This window comes from Marmota marmota, unplaced genomic scaffold (genome assembly GCF_001458135.2).
Source record: "Marmota marmota marmota unplaced genomic scaffold, marMar, whole genome shotgun sequence".
Lineage (NCBI taxonomy): Eukaryota > Metazoa > Chordata > Mammalia > Rodentia > Sciuridae > Marmota > Marmota marmota.
In genome coordinates this window covers 2,659,042-2,675,144 of record NW_026000101.1, presented here as the reverse complement: position 1 = coordinate 2,675,144, position 16,103 = coordinate 2,659,042, and the positions used below count along the sequence as shown (strand labels likewise).

The window sequence follows — 16,103 nt, the reverse complement described above, 5'->3', positions numbered from 1 at the left end:
AACCTATCTTAAAAAAAAAAAAAAAAAAACTGAAAAGGGTAGGGGATGCTACACAGTGGTAGGGCACTTGCCTAGCACGAATGAAGCCCTTAAATTTGCCCTGGGATACAATTTTAAGACTGTGCTGATGAAAATACAGAAATGGACAAACCTATAGGCTAAAATAGAGAACATGGAAAGAGAACTAGAAATGCATGAAACTTGAGATTGGCAAAAATTACATGAAGAATCAGAGCAAAGGGCTAGGGGGTGTAGCTCAGTGGTAGAGCACATACTTATTAGCATGCAGGAGGACTTAGGTTCAAACCCCAACAACATCTAAAGCAAACAAAAAAAAAAATATTAGAGAAAAAAGAAACCATTCAATGACATGGAAAAAAATATCAAATACCCAAAAAATCACTTGCAAGTAAATTAAGGACATGGGTATAAAAGCAAGACTTTAAAGCTTTTCCAAGAAAAGTGAAAAGGGAAAATTAAAACTCAACACACACACAAACTCAAGCACAAAGCATGAAACAGAAATATATTAAGATTAAAAATATAAAAGACTACACAAAGCAATTGAATAAGCATAAATATCTACAATGTCTTTTTTAAAATATTTATTTTTTAGCTGGACACAATATCTTTATTTTGTTTATTTATTTTTATGTGGTGCTGAGGATCAAACCCAGGGCCTCGCATAAGCACTCTGCCGCTGAGCCACAACCCCAGACCTCTACAATGTCTTTTAACTAAGAAATTGAATATAGAGAATTACAACTGAAGAAAAATAATGCAATTTTCTAAGTGGACAAAAAAATACAAATAGGCAATTCAGAGAAGAGACACAAATATCAAATAATATGCAAAAGGATGTTCCATGCCACTAGTCACACATACGCAATTTTTTTTGGGGGGGGTGGGGGTACAGGGATTGAACCCAGAGGCACTTAACCACTGAGCCACATCCCCAGCCCACTTTATTGTGTGTGTTGGTATGTTGGGACAGGATCTCAGTAAGTTGCTTAGGGCCTTGTTAAGTTCCTGAGGCTGGCCTCAAACTTGCCATCCTCCTGTCTCAGCCTGTCTGGTCTCTGGAATTACAGGTGTGTACCACCATACCCAGCCTATGCACAATTAATACAATAGTGACCTACTATTTTGCATGCCTGACAACAAAAAAATAAAGTTTCCAAATTTAACAGTATCAACTGTTGGTAAAGACTTAAAATAAACCAAGAGGAATTCTGGTTTTCTCGAGGGTAGGGGAATACACACTGATATGATCACTTCTCTAATAAAGTCATCTTCAGTAAAGTTGGAGAGACACGTGCACTTCAACTTTGCAGGTCTACTAATCAATAGCCCATCTACAAACTATTGAGTAAAGAGTTCTTTAGTTCTACTTCCTTCAGAAACTCTTACTAGGATAAGAAATGTTAAATTTACAGTAATACTTATATTCTGATGAAAGTTCCTTAATCTCAGGAAATATTTCCTCCGACCATACTTTGTGTAGCACTGTTCTGGAAAATATTTTTTTCCTAAAAAGAGATAAAGTTAGGACACACGAATGAAACTGTTCATAGCCACAAGGTTAGTAAAAGCAAAAATACGAAAACAATCTAAACATCAGTCAACTGAAGAACAAATAAAGAAACCATAGCACTGTCATACAACAGTGGAAATAAACAGGAGTTTCATGTCACATGGGCCAATTGGACTATTTCTGAAAAATATAAGATGAAACAAAGCAAGTTGCAGAAAAATGTGTACATTTTTAGTTAAAAGACATGTAGATTTTTATGCTTATTCTTTTGCTTTATAGTCTTTTATATTTTTAATTTTAATATATTCCTGTTTTATGCTTTGTGCTTGAGTTTGTGTGTGGGTTGAGTTTTAATTTTCCCTTTTCACTTTTCTTGGAAAAGCTTTAAGTATGACTTCAAGCTTTTAATCTGACTTCTTGGCCTTTTGTCTAAGATCAAGTAAAGAAAGATATGTACAATATGGACCCACTTATGCAAAGTTTCTAAATTTTACATATATGGCATATGATACAAACATCACAGAATGACAACCTCTAAGTGGAAGGGAAAAAAGGAAAGGAAAAAAGGAGAAGTAAAATGAGATGGCAAGAAGTAGCACAGGAAGTCTGAACTCTCTTTAATGTTATTTTTTAAAGTGAAAGAAAATTACTTTCACTGCAAGGAAAAATTAAAGATCTGAAGCTAATTAAAAAAATTATAAAGACTTGACAATAATAGGTCAAGTCTTACATCTGTCAATAATAAGTCCTCAGAAAGGGCTGCAATAACGACTCAACGACTCAGTAGCAGAGAGCATTTGCCTAACATGATCAGTGTATGGGCTCAATCGATAAGCACTACAAAAAAAAAAATAGTCTTCATAAGATTGTTCCTTATTACTTCTCTTTTTACTTTAAATATTTCATTATTTTTAAAAGAACACATATACATCTATTGTGATTTGGATATGAAATGTACCCAAAAAGCTCCTGTGTTAATGCAGGAACATTGAGAGATAAACTGATTGGACTGTGAGAACTGTAACCTAATCAGTCCATCCTAATTTGAATGGACTGAGTGGTAACAATAAACAGGTGGGGTGTGGCTGGAGGAAGTAGATCACTGGGGGCATGCCCTGGAAGGGCCATCTTTCTTGTAACCCCTTCCCCCTTGCTCTGCTTCAGTGGCTGCCATGAGTGGAGCAGCACTCTTCTACTACACCTTTCCACCGTGTTCTGCCTCTCTTGGGCCCAGAGCAATGAGCCTAGCTGACCATGGACTAAACCTCTGGAATCTGGGCCAAAATAAACTTTTCCTCCTCTAAATTGTTCTTGTCAGGTATTTTTCTCCTTACATTTTCATGTACTCTTCAAATATTCTTCAGTAAAAATACATTTAATTTTTTATTTGGAAAAAAATACACAAATTGTTTTTAAAGAATTCATGTTTCAAGTATAAGAACAAAATGTTTTAATTCCAAAATATTCAAGCTTGAAAGAAACCTTGCAGTATATAGATGAACAAAAACAGGAACGTTTGATCTCAAATCTTAAATCACAGAAAAAAAAAAAAAAAAACAATTTCCAGTTTAGCTCATGTCAACTATTATATTTATCAGGGAAAAAACTGTTAAGAATGTAAATATATTCATTTACTTTCCTTTAAATAATTCTCTAATTCATATTATTCATTTGTCTTTAGTTTCTTTAAAGAAGGAGTCCAGCAACACAGGAGGCTGAAGCAGGAAGATCGCAAGTTCAAAGCCAGCCTCAATAACTTAGTGAGGCCCTAACCAATTTAGCAAGACTCTGCCTTAAAACAAAAACTTTTAAAAAGGGCTGAAAATGTGGCTCAGTGGTTAAGCGCCCCTGGGTTCAACTCTGCATAGCAAAAAAAAAAAGACAAAGAAAGAATCTTCTCTCCTCCTACCTCTAAGATAAAAATCATCAGTATAAGTTTAAGGATTTGGGGCTGGGTTCAATCCCTAGTACCACCAAAAAAAGAAAACTTAAAGACTTCGGTCCCCTGCTACACACCTTTAGCCATCAGTATTTCTGAAAACGTTAAATTATTCATGAGAAATAAAAACTACCCACACAAATTTTCAGAACTCTCCAAAACATACAACTCTTAGACTTCTGAGTTAATGAGGAAAAGCTATTTTCCTACTGGACTTGAACTACAATTACTGCTTTTTCACTTACATCATTATTCCTTGTGTGTGTGTGTGTGTGTGTGTGTATGTGTGTGTGTGTGTGTATGGAAAAAGCAACAAATCAATTTGCTTAGATGTTACCACCTTCTCAGGAAAACCTGAATATCAAAAACATTCCTTAGAAAGTAAGCAAAAAAAAAAAAAAAAACTGTCAAAAGGAACAGGGAAAGGACTATCCCTGATCACCTCTGTGTGGTGGAATTTCAGAGGATTCTTTTCCATTTGTTTAATTCCAGGTTATTATTAACTTACTTCAAAAGTACGTGTTACTTTACGTAAACAAGAAAGAGAAAATGGTTATTTTGGGGGTTGAAAGGTTTCACAGTTTTTATACTATTTGTATAAATTTTATACAAATAGTATCACTTTTTCTGCATATAAAAGAAAATTTCAAAATATATGTAAGGACCTAGGGATGTGGCTTACTGGTATATCACTTGCCTAGCATGTGTGAGGCCCAGGCTCAATCTCTGGCAAAAAAATAAAAACTACAATAAATAAGGATAGAGTCTCAGTGTAAAGCTGAAATTGACAGGAAAGGTGAAAATACCTAGACCATTGTCCATTACATCATAAATTAACTAATAACCTAAAACTACAGGATATTTTTTAAATGATCTGTCCAGTAACCATAGAATTATACTAGACATAACAGAATATTTCACAAAGAAGTATCTTCCTAATACTATTTACCCTCTTCTGATTTGTACATTTGAATCAAATGGCCTTTTATGCAAAAAAAAAAAAAAAATTTTTTTAGATGCTGGGGATCAAACCCAGGGTCTTGTGCATGCCAGGTCACATGGCCTTTTGAGTCTCAGAAAAACTTGGTGTGGTACAGATACTGTGTGCATTTATAAAGGGAAAATTGAGTTTCATGATCTAACTGACTTGTCAAAGGTCACCAAACTAATAAGACACAGAACCAGAAGTTGAACCCAAAGAAATCTTTATCCTCTAACTACACACTAGAACTCAATTTTTTCTCTAAAATACTATCTACTGAAGCAGGTAATATCAGCTCTAGTTTACATTCGGGAAAATAAAGCCTAGAAAAAAATATTCAACATTTCAAAGCTAGTAAGTGGCAGTCCACCTACAAACCCAAACCTCCTTCTAGTATACTAAATTTACAGCACAGCCTAAGAGAGAAGATACTAAATCTAATTAGACTTTGAACCCTGACCACAGCCAATGTGTGAGGGGTGGATCACTAACGAAATTCATCTTTTCTTCAAGCATTCAGAATTGGGACCAGAAATGCCAAGCTTCCTCTGAGTGGATCTGTAAAAAGCAAGCTAGAAGATATGACATGGGCATCTGCAGCCTACCCCATGAAACAAAAAAAAAAAAAACAGAGAAAGCTGATCTGAAGAAAGAAAAACATGGAAGCCCAGAGAGAAGCTAGAAGAAAATCTGAATAGCTTCTAGTCCCTAGTCCCAAAGACCTCTGGAAGGCCCTCTTGGTTCCATAAGACTTTCTGATTCCTTGTAAGTGCCCATTTTTTGCTTAAGCCAGTTTCAACTGCATTCAAATATAAAAGGAATGTCTTCACCAAGAAAACAAAGATATATTTCCATGAGAGACCACTTAAAAAAAAAAATAATAAGCAGCTCCCTTATGCCTAGGATGAATATCAGATCAGAGAGGGAGTCCATCCCAAGCATAGGTCGATCTTGCTCCAAGGAACCTTCTCAACTATGCCTCTAAACACTCTCAAAAAAACAATCCAAATCCTAAGAGCTTCATAAGTATGCCATAAATTCTCGCAGCCCAATTATTTTGACCAAGCAAGTCACTCAAAAGGAAATATTCTCCCAACTGCTCCAGATCATCCCTCCATCTCCACACATCCAAATCTGTCCGGCTTGAGGTCCAGCTTAAATACCACATGCTACACACACACACACACACACACACACACACACACACGCCTTCCATGCTGACCCTGAAGACTTTCACAACCCTTTTCAATTCCTCTTCTAGCAAAATTACCTTTTGCTGTATAATATGTAACTGTCCAATCTTCCCTTCTCTAGACTATTTGAGGTGTGATTTGAATCTGACTCTATCTGACTGCCTACTCATTTGTTTCCATCTTCCTCCAGCTCAAGTTGAGAAACTGTGACTTAATTTCTTTTATCCCAGCACTTAACTCAGTTTCTTGCAGAGAATAGTTGCTGATAAATGCTGAATGTTTAAAGTATTAACTCCTCCTGCACTACAAAGGCTACTTAGAAATCTATAGTCTAACATCTGTAGTACAGGAAAGGAGGGGACTCCTGGTAATTTTTAAATTAGAATCACTTGGAAAAGGGACTGTATCTTTTTTTTTTTTTTTTTTTTGAGAGAGAGAGAGAGACAGAGAGAGAGAGTTTTTTTTTAGTATTTACTTTTCAGTTATCGGTGGACACAACATCTTTATTCTATTTGTATGTGGTGCTGAGCATCGAACCTAGCGCCCCACACAACCCAGGCAAGCATGCTACTGCTTGAGCCACATCTCCAGCCCGGGACTATATCTTTTTAATAGTATGACAAGTGTTTAGAAGTTGTAAAAATTTAAAAAGTGAGATTCCTGAAGATCTGATTATGTGGCAGAATGGTTCTGCTCCAAATCAGCAGGAGTGCAACAGTTACTACAGAGAGGGGAAAAAAAAAAAGAAAAAGAGGGCTGGAGATGTAGCTCAGTAGAAGAGCACCTACCTGGTATGAGCAGCTCTGGGTTTGATCTGAAGGAAAGAAAAAAGGAGAGAAAAGAAAGGAAAAGGGTGAAAAGGAGAAGAGAAGAGAGGTTAAGGAAGAGGGGAGGGGAGAAACTAGTTAAACTGTAGAAGATCAAGTGCTTCTAAAACAATGCCTCTCCCTATGACTTCACCACATCTTCAAGAGTGTACTCTTGGAATGCTTGGGTTAGCTGCATTTCCAGAAATGGGAGTCCAAACGTTAAATATGGGAACTGAATTATATGAAAACTGGAAGTAACAGGCTGGGGATCAAGGAAGAGAATGAGCAACTCTGAACTTTGATGATCCCTGTAATTAGGAGTTTGAGACTAAAACTATGAAGAATAAGAGAGCTCTGCCTGGCATCTAGACTTTGTGGATAATTCTCAATGTTTTCTAGTAGATAATTCTATGAGTTATAAATCTAACCAGGTACTAGCCCTTAAAGTCCACTTCATCTTTTGATTTCTAAATGTCATTTCAAATCACTAAATATCACTCTAATACTTGACAAAATCCAAATGAAGCCAGCAAGATGCTTCTTTAGAAATTAATGGCTATCCAGGCACGGTGATACACACCTGTAATCCCACTGACTCAGAAGGCTAAGGCAGGAAGATCACAAGTTTGAGGCCAACCTCAGCATCTCAGTGAGGCCCTACTTCGCTGGGAATGTAAATCTGTGTACACTATTTCTGGGTTCAATCTCGGAAGGAAGGAAGGAAGAAAGGAAAGAAGGGAGGAAGGCAGGGAGGGAAGGGGAGGGAAGACTAGAAATATGAAATCTGAGCTCTAATCCTATGATTTTAAGTACAGGCTTGCTTCTACCTCTATCCTATATTTTAAGGAACTCAATTAAATGCAAATGTCCTTAAAAGGAGAATGTTAAGTTATCCAACATTAACCACCAATATAATATGTTGCAAGTGGGGAGAAGATTCATTCCTGGAACGAGACAATCCATCCAAGTTCCTATGGGAGTTGCCTCCCTGAAGCCAGGGCAGCCCAATGGGTAGCAAGAAAACCTTCACTGATAATTAAGTCCTAGACAGAAGGTCTCTGCTAATGCAGTCCGTGCCAGTAACCCTGAAACCCTTCTCTCCGAAATTAAGGTAATCAGATCATCTTCCTGTCCCCTAGTCTGCACCATCACAAGGCAAAGGCAGATGTTCCTATCGGGACACCCCTGCATCCAGATACACTTGTGTTTAGGCCCTTTAAGCAGGAAAATGAAAAGAGAAGTCTTGCTTTCCCTAACAGAAGTCCTAGCCTGTGAATGATCAACAAGGCTACCCCTCCCCCTGCTAGCACCAAGCCTCCATCCTGTTTCTACCCTCACCCACTCTACCCCCCTCATACACACACTGAGGAAGAGAAGGAAGTCCTAGGGGTAGCTTGGCAAGGTTGGGCTGGGTGATAAAACAAGTAATCCACATCCTAAATGTCATGAATAAGTGCCAGACTTCTAACACACACTTTGAGGTCCACAAGCTCTCATCTCCAAGGAGGCCCTCTCCCCCAGAGCCAGGAGGTGGCAGATAGATACACAAATTAGAAATCAGATGTAATCAGGTGATGAGCAAAAGGATTACTTTATGAAAGCCACTTTGTGGGAAGCAATGTATTCTACATAAGAGTAGGATAGTAAAAATCTACCCAAAGCAGTTAATTACTTTAAAAGCTCATTTGGATGGTAAACTGTAGAATGTTCCTGATTTCTGTACTATTTAAATCCCAGCATTTGTGGTATGACCTGCTTGTCTTCAGTATATCATAAAGGCCTTAAAACATCTCTCACAGGCCCAAAAGCTGTAAGAGCTCAAGGATCTAGGAAGGAATAAACAACACTCTCATTGCTCTTCTGAACAATTTCTTCCAAACCCTCCAATTTTCCATTTCTCAAATAACACAAAAAAGTCAAATTTTATTCTGAAGTTGAACTTTGATTATAAAATATATCATCCCTCAAAACTCTACATAAATGAATTAAGACACCACAAACCATAATTAACATTATACCTACCAAAAAGTAGTAGAATATACTAAGGGAAAAGTAGTTAAATAACTCTAAGAATTAAATTAGAAGATAGCAACAAAAAGCACTTTTGGATTAAAGTTTCAAAATCCCAAGAAGTCACTGGATATTGAATTCTAATATCAGAGAATTACAATCAGAATTTTCAGGGTTTCAAAAGACATTCTATACCATCCAAGAGTAAAAGTCACACCGTATTCTTGAACTAACTCAGAGTGAAGAAGAACTAAGTGGCTTTTTTTAAAATCACAGTGCACTTTGAAAATAGCAGAATCAGGAATATCCAATTACCATGATAATGCTTCCTTCAATACCTCTTTTCATAAATAAAACAATTAACTCCACGAGTATGTTCCTAGAGCATGTGAAATCTTTTGTGTGGCAGATAATGTTATTTGTAAACTAGCACCCATTATCTTTCCCCTGTGCACACTGCTAAGCACCATCTTCAAATTTTACGTTTTTCTTCTTTCTTGCTCTTTTTTTAAAGTTTATCATCAGAGAGAATAGAGGCTTCAGGCATATACAAACTAATATGAACTTCACTGATTCTCTCAGGATAGCCAGAAAATAGGGCAAGGAAAAAACCTAAGATCTTGGGGGGAAAATGCCACCTGATAATCAATGCATTTTTAAATGCTGCTACAAAAAAAATGCACACATCCTCAGGAACTAATTCTACTAACCTCTACAATCAATGTGATACATGGTTTATCCAATCTTGACAAAAATCCTCTGGATCACCAATGGTATGTTCATCCACTCGTACATACGCAATTGTATAAAGAATCTATTATTTAGAACACCAAAAAAAAAAATACAATTAAAAGATTTATACGCATAGCTATCATTTTTTTTTAAATAAGCACTTTTCATTTTTTGCTAAAATCTTTAATGCCCTGTTTTGTAAATTCAGAATGAAAAGTAAAAAATAATGTGATTACCAAGTTTGGGAAAGAATAAAGAATATGTCCATAAGCAGAATTTACTGAGAAAATGCTAATGCTTAAAAAAATACAATGATAATTATACACTGAAGACTAAAAAAAACTCCAATACCAATACAACATATTTTATCACATGTGTGTATATATCATAAACATATTAAAACCTTACATTAAAATTTTAAAAGTGTTAGTATGTACACATTATTAGGACATTACAACTGAAAACATAAATGATTAATAGTCATAATCTTAGTAACCTATAACTCACCACCCAGCACTCCTTCCTCATCTCCTTCCCTGGCTTTTCTCACCCTAAATGTATATGGCCCACAAACAGCTGTTCTCTGATCGATTCATCCACTCCTATGATTCCATCATCATTTCCACACTCTCCCAAGCCTCAGAACCAAGTTCCCACACGTCTGCAATCTATGGACCAAATACTATGCCAATTTCTTATCATGAATTCTCTCTTCCCATTCTTATAATACTGTGTGACTGGTTTTGTTTTTATCCCATTTTACAGATGAGAAAACCAAAGCCCAGAAATTAGCAATTATGTGTTCAAGGACACGTTAACCAAAAAAATAGCAGAGCCAGAATTCAAAACCAGCTCTGACTCTGACTCCGATTCCAGAGGCTTTAGTCTCAAACAGTCTCCCTAAACAACTCAACATGAGTGCCGCAATATTTCATTTATTCAACAAATATTTGTTGAACACAAATTTGTTCTCACTTTTATTTCCAATTCCCTAAATCTGCCTAAAAGTTATACTTTCCTCTATTCTTCCATTGTACAGTCTCTTAATTTAGACTCCTGGATTCATCTCTAACTCATTCCTTTCTGTAATAACCTCATCTACTCTGGCCCATAGTAAATTTCTTTTCTTTGGCCACTGCCATGCCCTCCTAATCAGTCCTGTGGCTCTTGGTCTCTGAATCCTTATGATCAGTGTTACCCCACTGGCAGCTGTTATCCTTATAAAGCAAATCTACACATTTTATACCCCTACTTATGGGCCTTTGATAGTTCTCTACTGTCTGCGGAACAAAGTCCAAACTTGTTGTGCTAGAATTCATACAACACCTTAGTCCCAAACTATCTTCCCCAGCATCATCTGCTATTGCCCCCCCACACCAAAAATATTAAAAGTAACTTATAGAGAGCTTAATTGTTTACACTAATCCTAATAACACTATGTGTGTTTCTTGTTATCCCAATTTTATGAGAAAGAAATTGAGACCCAGGAAGGTAAGGTAATTTGCTCAAGATCCCAAATCAAAAAAGCAGCATGGGCCTCATCTCAGACTTTGATGTTTATCTCCTTTCTTACTTCTTCTCATAGTGGTAATATCCCCATTCCTTTCCTATCAGACTTACTTAGCTTTTTCTGAAAACACACAATCCTCTCCCACCTCCATGTCTCAATTCAAGCCATTGTTGCTTTACCCTGGAATGTTATAAGCATTCCTTGAAGTTTCCAAGGATCTACGTTGGGCATTTTTTTATACCATGCTTCATATTAGCTATTTATGCTGATATAGAAATGTCTCTAACATAAGCCCTCTGAGACAGGATCATAAATTATTTACTCAATTTTAAAAGTCTGCTTACTAAATTGGAAAATGTGCAGGTAAAAAAATGCTACAAAAGATGGCAAGCATGAGGGCAGAGAAATGGCCAGGGCTTAAAGGAAAGATCAGCAACTAGATCAAACCATCTGAGCACACTGGCAGTGTCTACAATTTTAACATCTACTGAACAAGGTCAGAGTCCTGGTGCCAACAATTCTTATTGACACTGACCTTTTTTAAATACCACAGTTTACTGAAGACATAATTCAAAATAGAATAGGGTAGAAGTGAAAAAAATGGAATGAAAATTGATTAAAAAATAAAAATACCATCTTCATTTTCCATCTTAACCTACTGTTTGGTTAAGTAAACAATATGTAAAGGTGCCTTTCCACATGGATCAGCTCAGTAGCATGTATGGCTATCATTAAAGGGATCATCTCTTTGGAGCTTTTTGAGTAGGCCCACAGAATCACATTCAGATACACACACAGTTCCTAAATCTCATCCTCTAAAAGAGTCACTGGGATTCCTGGCATTGGTAGAGGCTCTCTCAGAAGATATTTTACATGTTGATTATCTGACCAATTTGTGAGACTCAAGTTTCCCCTGGCTATGTCAAATGGTCAAATTTAATAGTGTATGCTTTAAGATTACAGGCTGTTGCTCTTTCATGAGTTGTCTTTATCCCAACAAAGATCAGATTCTAAGGATACCTTATAATTATAAAGCCCATAATATGAAACCAGTAAGCAGCTACCAGGTGAAAAGTCTCAAGTCTCAAATACTCCCTTCCTTCTGTCAGGAACCTCTGACCAGTGCTGAAATGTAACTATAATGTCAACTTTTCCATGAACTGACAGAGGAATACACTAGAAGAAAAACTAGCCACCTGCCCTGCATGAATTTTATTTGATTTGCAAATATGACTCCAAAAATAAAGAAAATTATAGAAATATCTTTTTTGGGGGGGTAACCAGGGATTGAACTCGGGGGCACTCAACCACTGAGCCACATCCCCAACCCTACTTTGTATTTTTATTTAGAGACAAGGTCTCAATGAGTTGCTTAGCACCTCGCTGTTGCTGAGGCAGGCTTTGAACTTGAGATCCTCCTATCTCAGCCTCCCGAGCCACTGGGATTACAGGCATGTGCCACCGTACCAGGCCAGATAGATCTTAAGTAAGTTACAAACTAGATCTCAGAACTACCTTTAACAGTCTGAACTAATTATTCTCTTTTTGGCATATTTTATCCAAAAATTTAGTATATTCTGTTCAACAAACATCAAAACACTGCCATATTTTATATAAGAGATTCCTTCTAGATAGCAGCAAGTCATTAAAAAAAAATCTATCCAGATCTTGTTACAAACTGTACATTCTTCCTTGCAGAAAGATTAATATAATGGTAGAGCACAATTAACATTAATTTTGGAATGACAGAATTCAAGTGACAGAGTTCACTTGAATTCAAAGACAGAGTTCAAGTCCTGACAGTATAACGAGGAAAGCTCCATCACCGAGTCAATAACAGAATTAGGGTTGTTATGAGGGTTCAATCAGTAAATAGGTACAAAGCAATCAAAATACATGGTAAACCCTCAAGAAAAAATAGTTTTACTATTTTCTATCGTAATTATCTGATTTAAAGTGAAGATTACATGGGATTTGCAACAAGGTCATAAATTCTAACAAGACTCAACCCAAGATTATCCTGCCTACCTACCTTTTGGCAACTTTTATTTGTTCAATGATACTACCAAAAAATTTTAATACAACTAAATTAATTAGAAAAACCCAATAATCAATTCCTCTTCTCAGAAGCTCCACAAAATATGGTGGCAGATATAACTGAAAGGAGCTGTGGACCGAATAAAAAAAAGGATGGTGGCAGATACAACTGAAAGGAGCTAATGCCACTGAATTGTATACCTAGAAATGACGAATTTTATATTAGATGCATTTTTCCAAAATAAAAAAAAGTAAAAGCAAAAAAAATTTTTAATGAAAAAATTGGAACAAAAAATGGACAGATCTAATAGAGCTGGTCAACTGTCAAAAGTAGAATCTAGATGGTAGGTATATGAATATTCACTTTCAATTTTTCTCTTTGAAGAGTTTCACAATAAAATATTACATGAAGAAAACAATGCTGGCACCCAAAGGTTTGCTTCTATTATCATCTACTAGTCAGAAATAATAGCAACTTGAGTGCAGTGGCATACACCTGTTGTCTCAGCACTTACAGGTTGAGGTGGGGGATCATTTGAGCCCAGGATTTGAAGACTAGCTTGGGAACACATCAATGTCCCACCTCAAAAATAAATAAATAAAAAATAATAGCAGATATTCAGATAATTGCCTCCTTTTCTGGGGAATTTTAAGAAGCACCTTTTATCAGCCATATCCCCTTTTATTATAGCCATCCTGAAAATAAAAACACTTGAAATTTCTTAATCAGTGTGTGTGTGTGTGTGTGTGTGTGCATCTACATATTTACATACACACACGTATATATGGTCCCAAGTTAGTTAGTCCAAGGTACCAATTGCCAAGTATTTAATCTCTCCTGAAGAAATGCAGAAACCAAGGAAACCAAGTCAAAAGAGATTTCTGTGCCCAATTATTGACCAAACAAAATAGTGGAAAGGCTAGAATTTCAGTACTAGGGAATCAACCCAGGGCTTCCCACATGCTAAACCAAGCACTCTACCAAGAGATACATCCCAACCCTTTTTTTTCTTCTTTTTTCCCCCCTTTAATTTGAAACAGGTTCTTACAAAATTGCTCTAGTTGGCCTTGAACTTCCTATCCTACTGCCTTGATCTCACAAGTGTCTGGGATTATAGGCAAACTTGAGACTAAAAGCAAGTTACACCACACCAGGCCAAAGGCTAGAACTAGATTATCTGTCCCTAACTTTTTCATTAGATGCTAAAGCCATTAAATCCCTTAATCAGAAGTACTACCAGCATCTTGATAGGTACCCAATATATGGGAGCAAACTGAGAATATACTGAATTTATGCTGAATAAATACCTCTGAAACTTTAAAATGATATCCAATTCTTCCTCTCATTTTGTTTCCGATTCCTACTGGTAATTGAGATTTTAACATTTCATGCTCACAACAAGAACTCAGACAGCATGTGGTACCCCAATTTTTTTTTTTTAATCAGACCACCTCACATTCATTATGATGGTTCTACTGAGAATACAGAAAATAACAAATATTGGCCAGGATGTGAAGAAATTGGAATCCTTATGAAGTACTAAGGGGATTGTAAAATGTTGTAGTCACTATGAAAAACAGTGTGACAAGGCTTGGGGATGTAGCTCAGAGTCAAGAGGTTGCCTAGCATGAGCAATGCCCTGGATTCAATCCCCAGCACCTCAAAAAGGAAAAGAAAACAAAACAAAACAAAAACAAACCAGTATGGTGACAATTCCACTTCTGGGCATATACCAGGAAGAACTGAAAGCTAGGTCTCAAAGAGATATTTGTACACCCATGTTCACAGCAGCATTATTCATAATAGCTAAAATTTGGAAACAACCCCAAATGTTCCTAGAGATGAGTGGATAAGAAAATGTGGTGTATACATATAAGGGAATATTATTCAACCTTTAAAAGGCAATTTGGACACATACTACAACGTGGATGAATCTTGAAAAAAAAAAAATCACAAAAAGACAAATACTATATGATACCATTTAGATGAGGTAATTAGAGTAGTCAAAGAAAGACAGAAAATAGGATGATGGTTGCCAGAGGTTAGGGGAAGAAGGGAATGGGGAGGTGCTGTTTAATGAGTACAGAATTCAGTTTTGCAAATGCAAAGAGTCCTGAAGATGGATGGTGGTGATGGTTGCACAACATGAATGCACTTAATACCACTGAACTGTACACTTAAAAAATGGTTAAGATGTTAAATTTTGTTTTGTGTATTTTACCACAATAAAAATAAAATCAGAGAAGAGAACTGATCTCCTCAGAAAGCCTGGCGATGCTCCCTAGGGACTGATTCACATGCAACCAACCCCTGTGGCTATTAAACCATGTCAACCTCTAACCACCTCATGAGACCTTGTCTCCTCACACTCTCCATCCTGTCCAGGGCCACACCAAGTGTTAATTTCAGCTCAAAAAACCAACAGTACTCCTGTTCCACCAGTTTTGTGTCAAAGCAGCAAGGAACTTCATCTCTGTAAACCTGCCTCCTCTTTAAAACAAGGATAATTCCCACCTACCTGCCTCACAAGGTTGTTATGAGGGTAAAAGTGAGATCATGTATATAAAAGTAGCTTTAAACTGCCAAGCACCAAAGAAACACAAATTAAGTTTATAACTACCTTCATATGGAAATCCAGAAGGAGCTTTTAACAACATAAGCTTCACAAATACCAGCTTGCAACACCTCGCCCATGCTTCCATTTAAAACCCACATCATCTCCAAATGACACCTTTGTTTTTGTCATAAACTAAAGGGCAGCATGGGAAGGGGGGCAAATAACCTAAAGCATTTTAACTAACTGACCACCAAAAACGACCACCAAAAACGCAATCAAAAATTACCCTACTTGTCCTATGAAAGTTGAATATTTATGACCAGCATAGGCCTGCAACACCCAGGGACTACACTTCCCACAAAGCACTGAGGCGAACCGGGGCGGCAGACGGGCGACCTGGGATTCAGGGTGACCACCCCTCTCCGAAAGCAAGGATCAAGGTCCCCTGGAAAACTGCAACGCTTAGGGTCGAGTATGCTCTGGTTCTCCTTTCTGACAGCGCTGTCACCCCGTGGTTTCTCCTGTGACTAGCAGAGCGACCCTATAGGCCCTTCTGCCTTCCCGGCTCCTACTAAGGGTCACCGCCTCTCCGTGACCTTTCGACTGATTTCTAGTGTGTCACAGAAAGGCACCTTCTCCCCCTCCTGGAAGCTCCATTTCCAGAACTCGCCCAACAGTCAAGACCGGGGAGGAGGAGAGGCATGGCAGGGTCCAACTGGACCGTCCGGCGCTGCCCATCACCCCGGGGCTCCGGCCGCCTGCCACCCCGGGCACCGCGGGCAGGGGGCCGGGCTCCCCC

The 16,103-nt window shown here is 37.4% G+C and overlaps 1 protein-coding gene across 3 annotated transcripts in view; it reads right to left on the bottom strand.

Moving 5' to 3' along the window:
• Positions 1-16,097, bottom strand: part of Ecpas (Ecm29 proteasome adaptor and scaffold) — a 109,575-nt gene extending 93,478 nt beyond the window's left edge. The window contains exons 1-2 of one of the 3 annotated variants that reach the window (XM_048783214.1): positions 15,937-15,951; positions 9,178-9,281 (exon numbers count right to left, since the gene is read on the bottom strand). In XM_048783214.1, the coding sequence (XP_048639171.1) occupies positions 9,178-9,199 (22 nt within the window). In that variant the 5' untranslated portion in view covers positions 9,200-9,281; positions 15,937-15,951. Of the gene's footprint in view, positions 1-9,177; positions 9,301-15,936 lie in introns of those variants that run through there. The other 2 variants (XM_048783213.1, XM_015492205.2) reach the window with 2 other exon arrangements.
• Between the last annotated feature and the right edge of the window lie 6 nt (positions 16,098-16,103).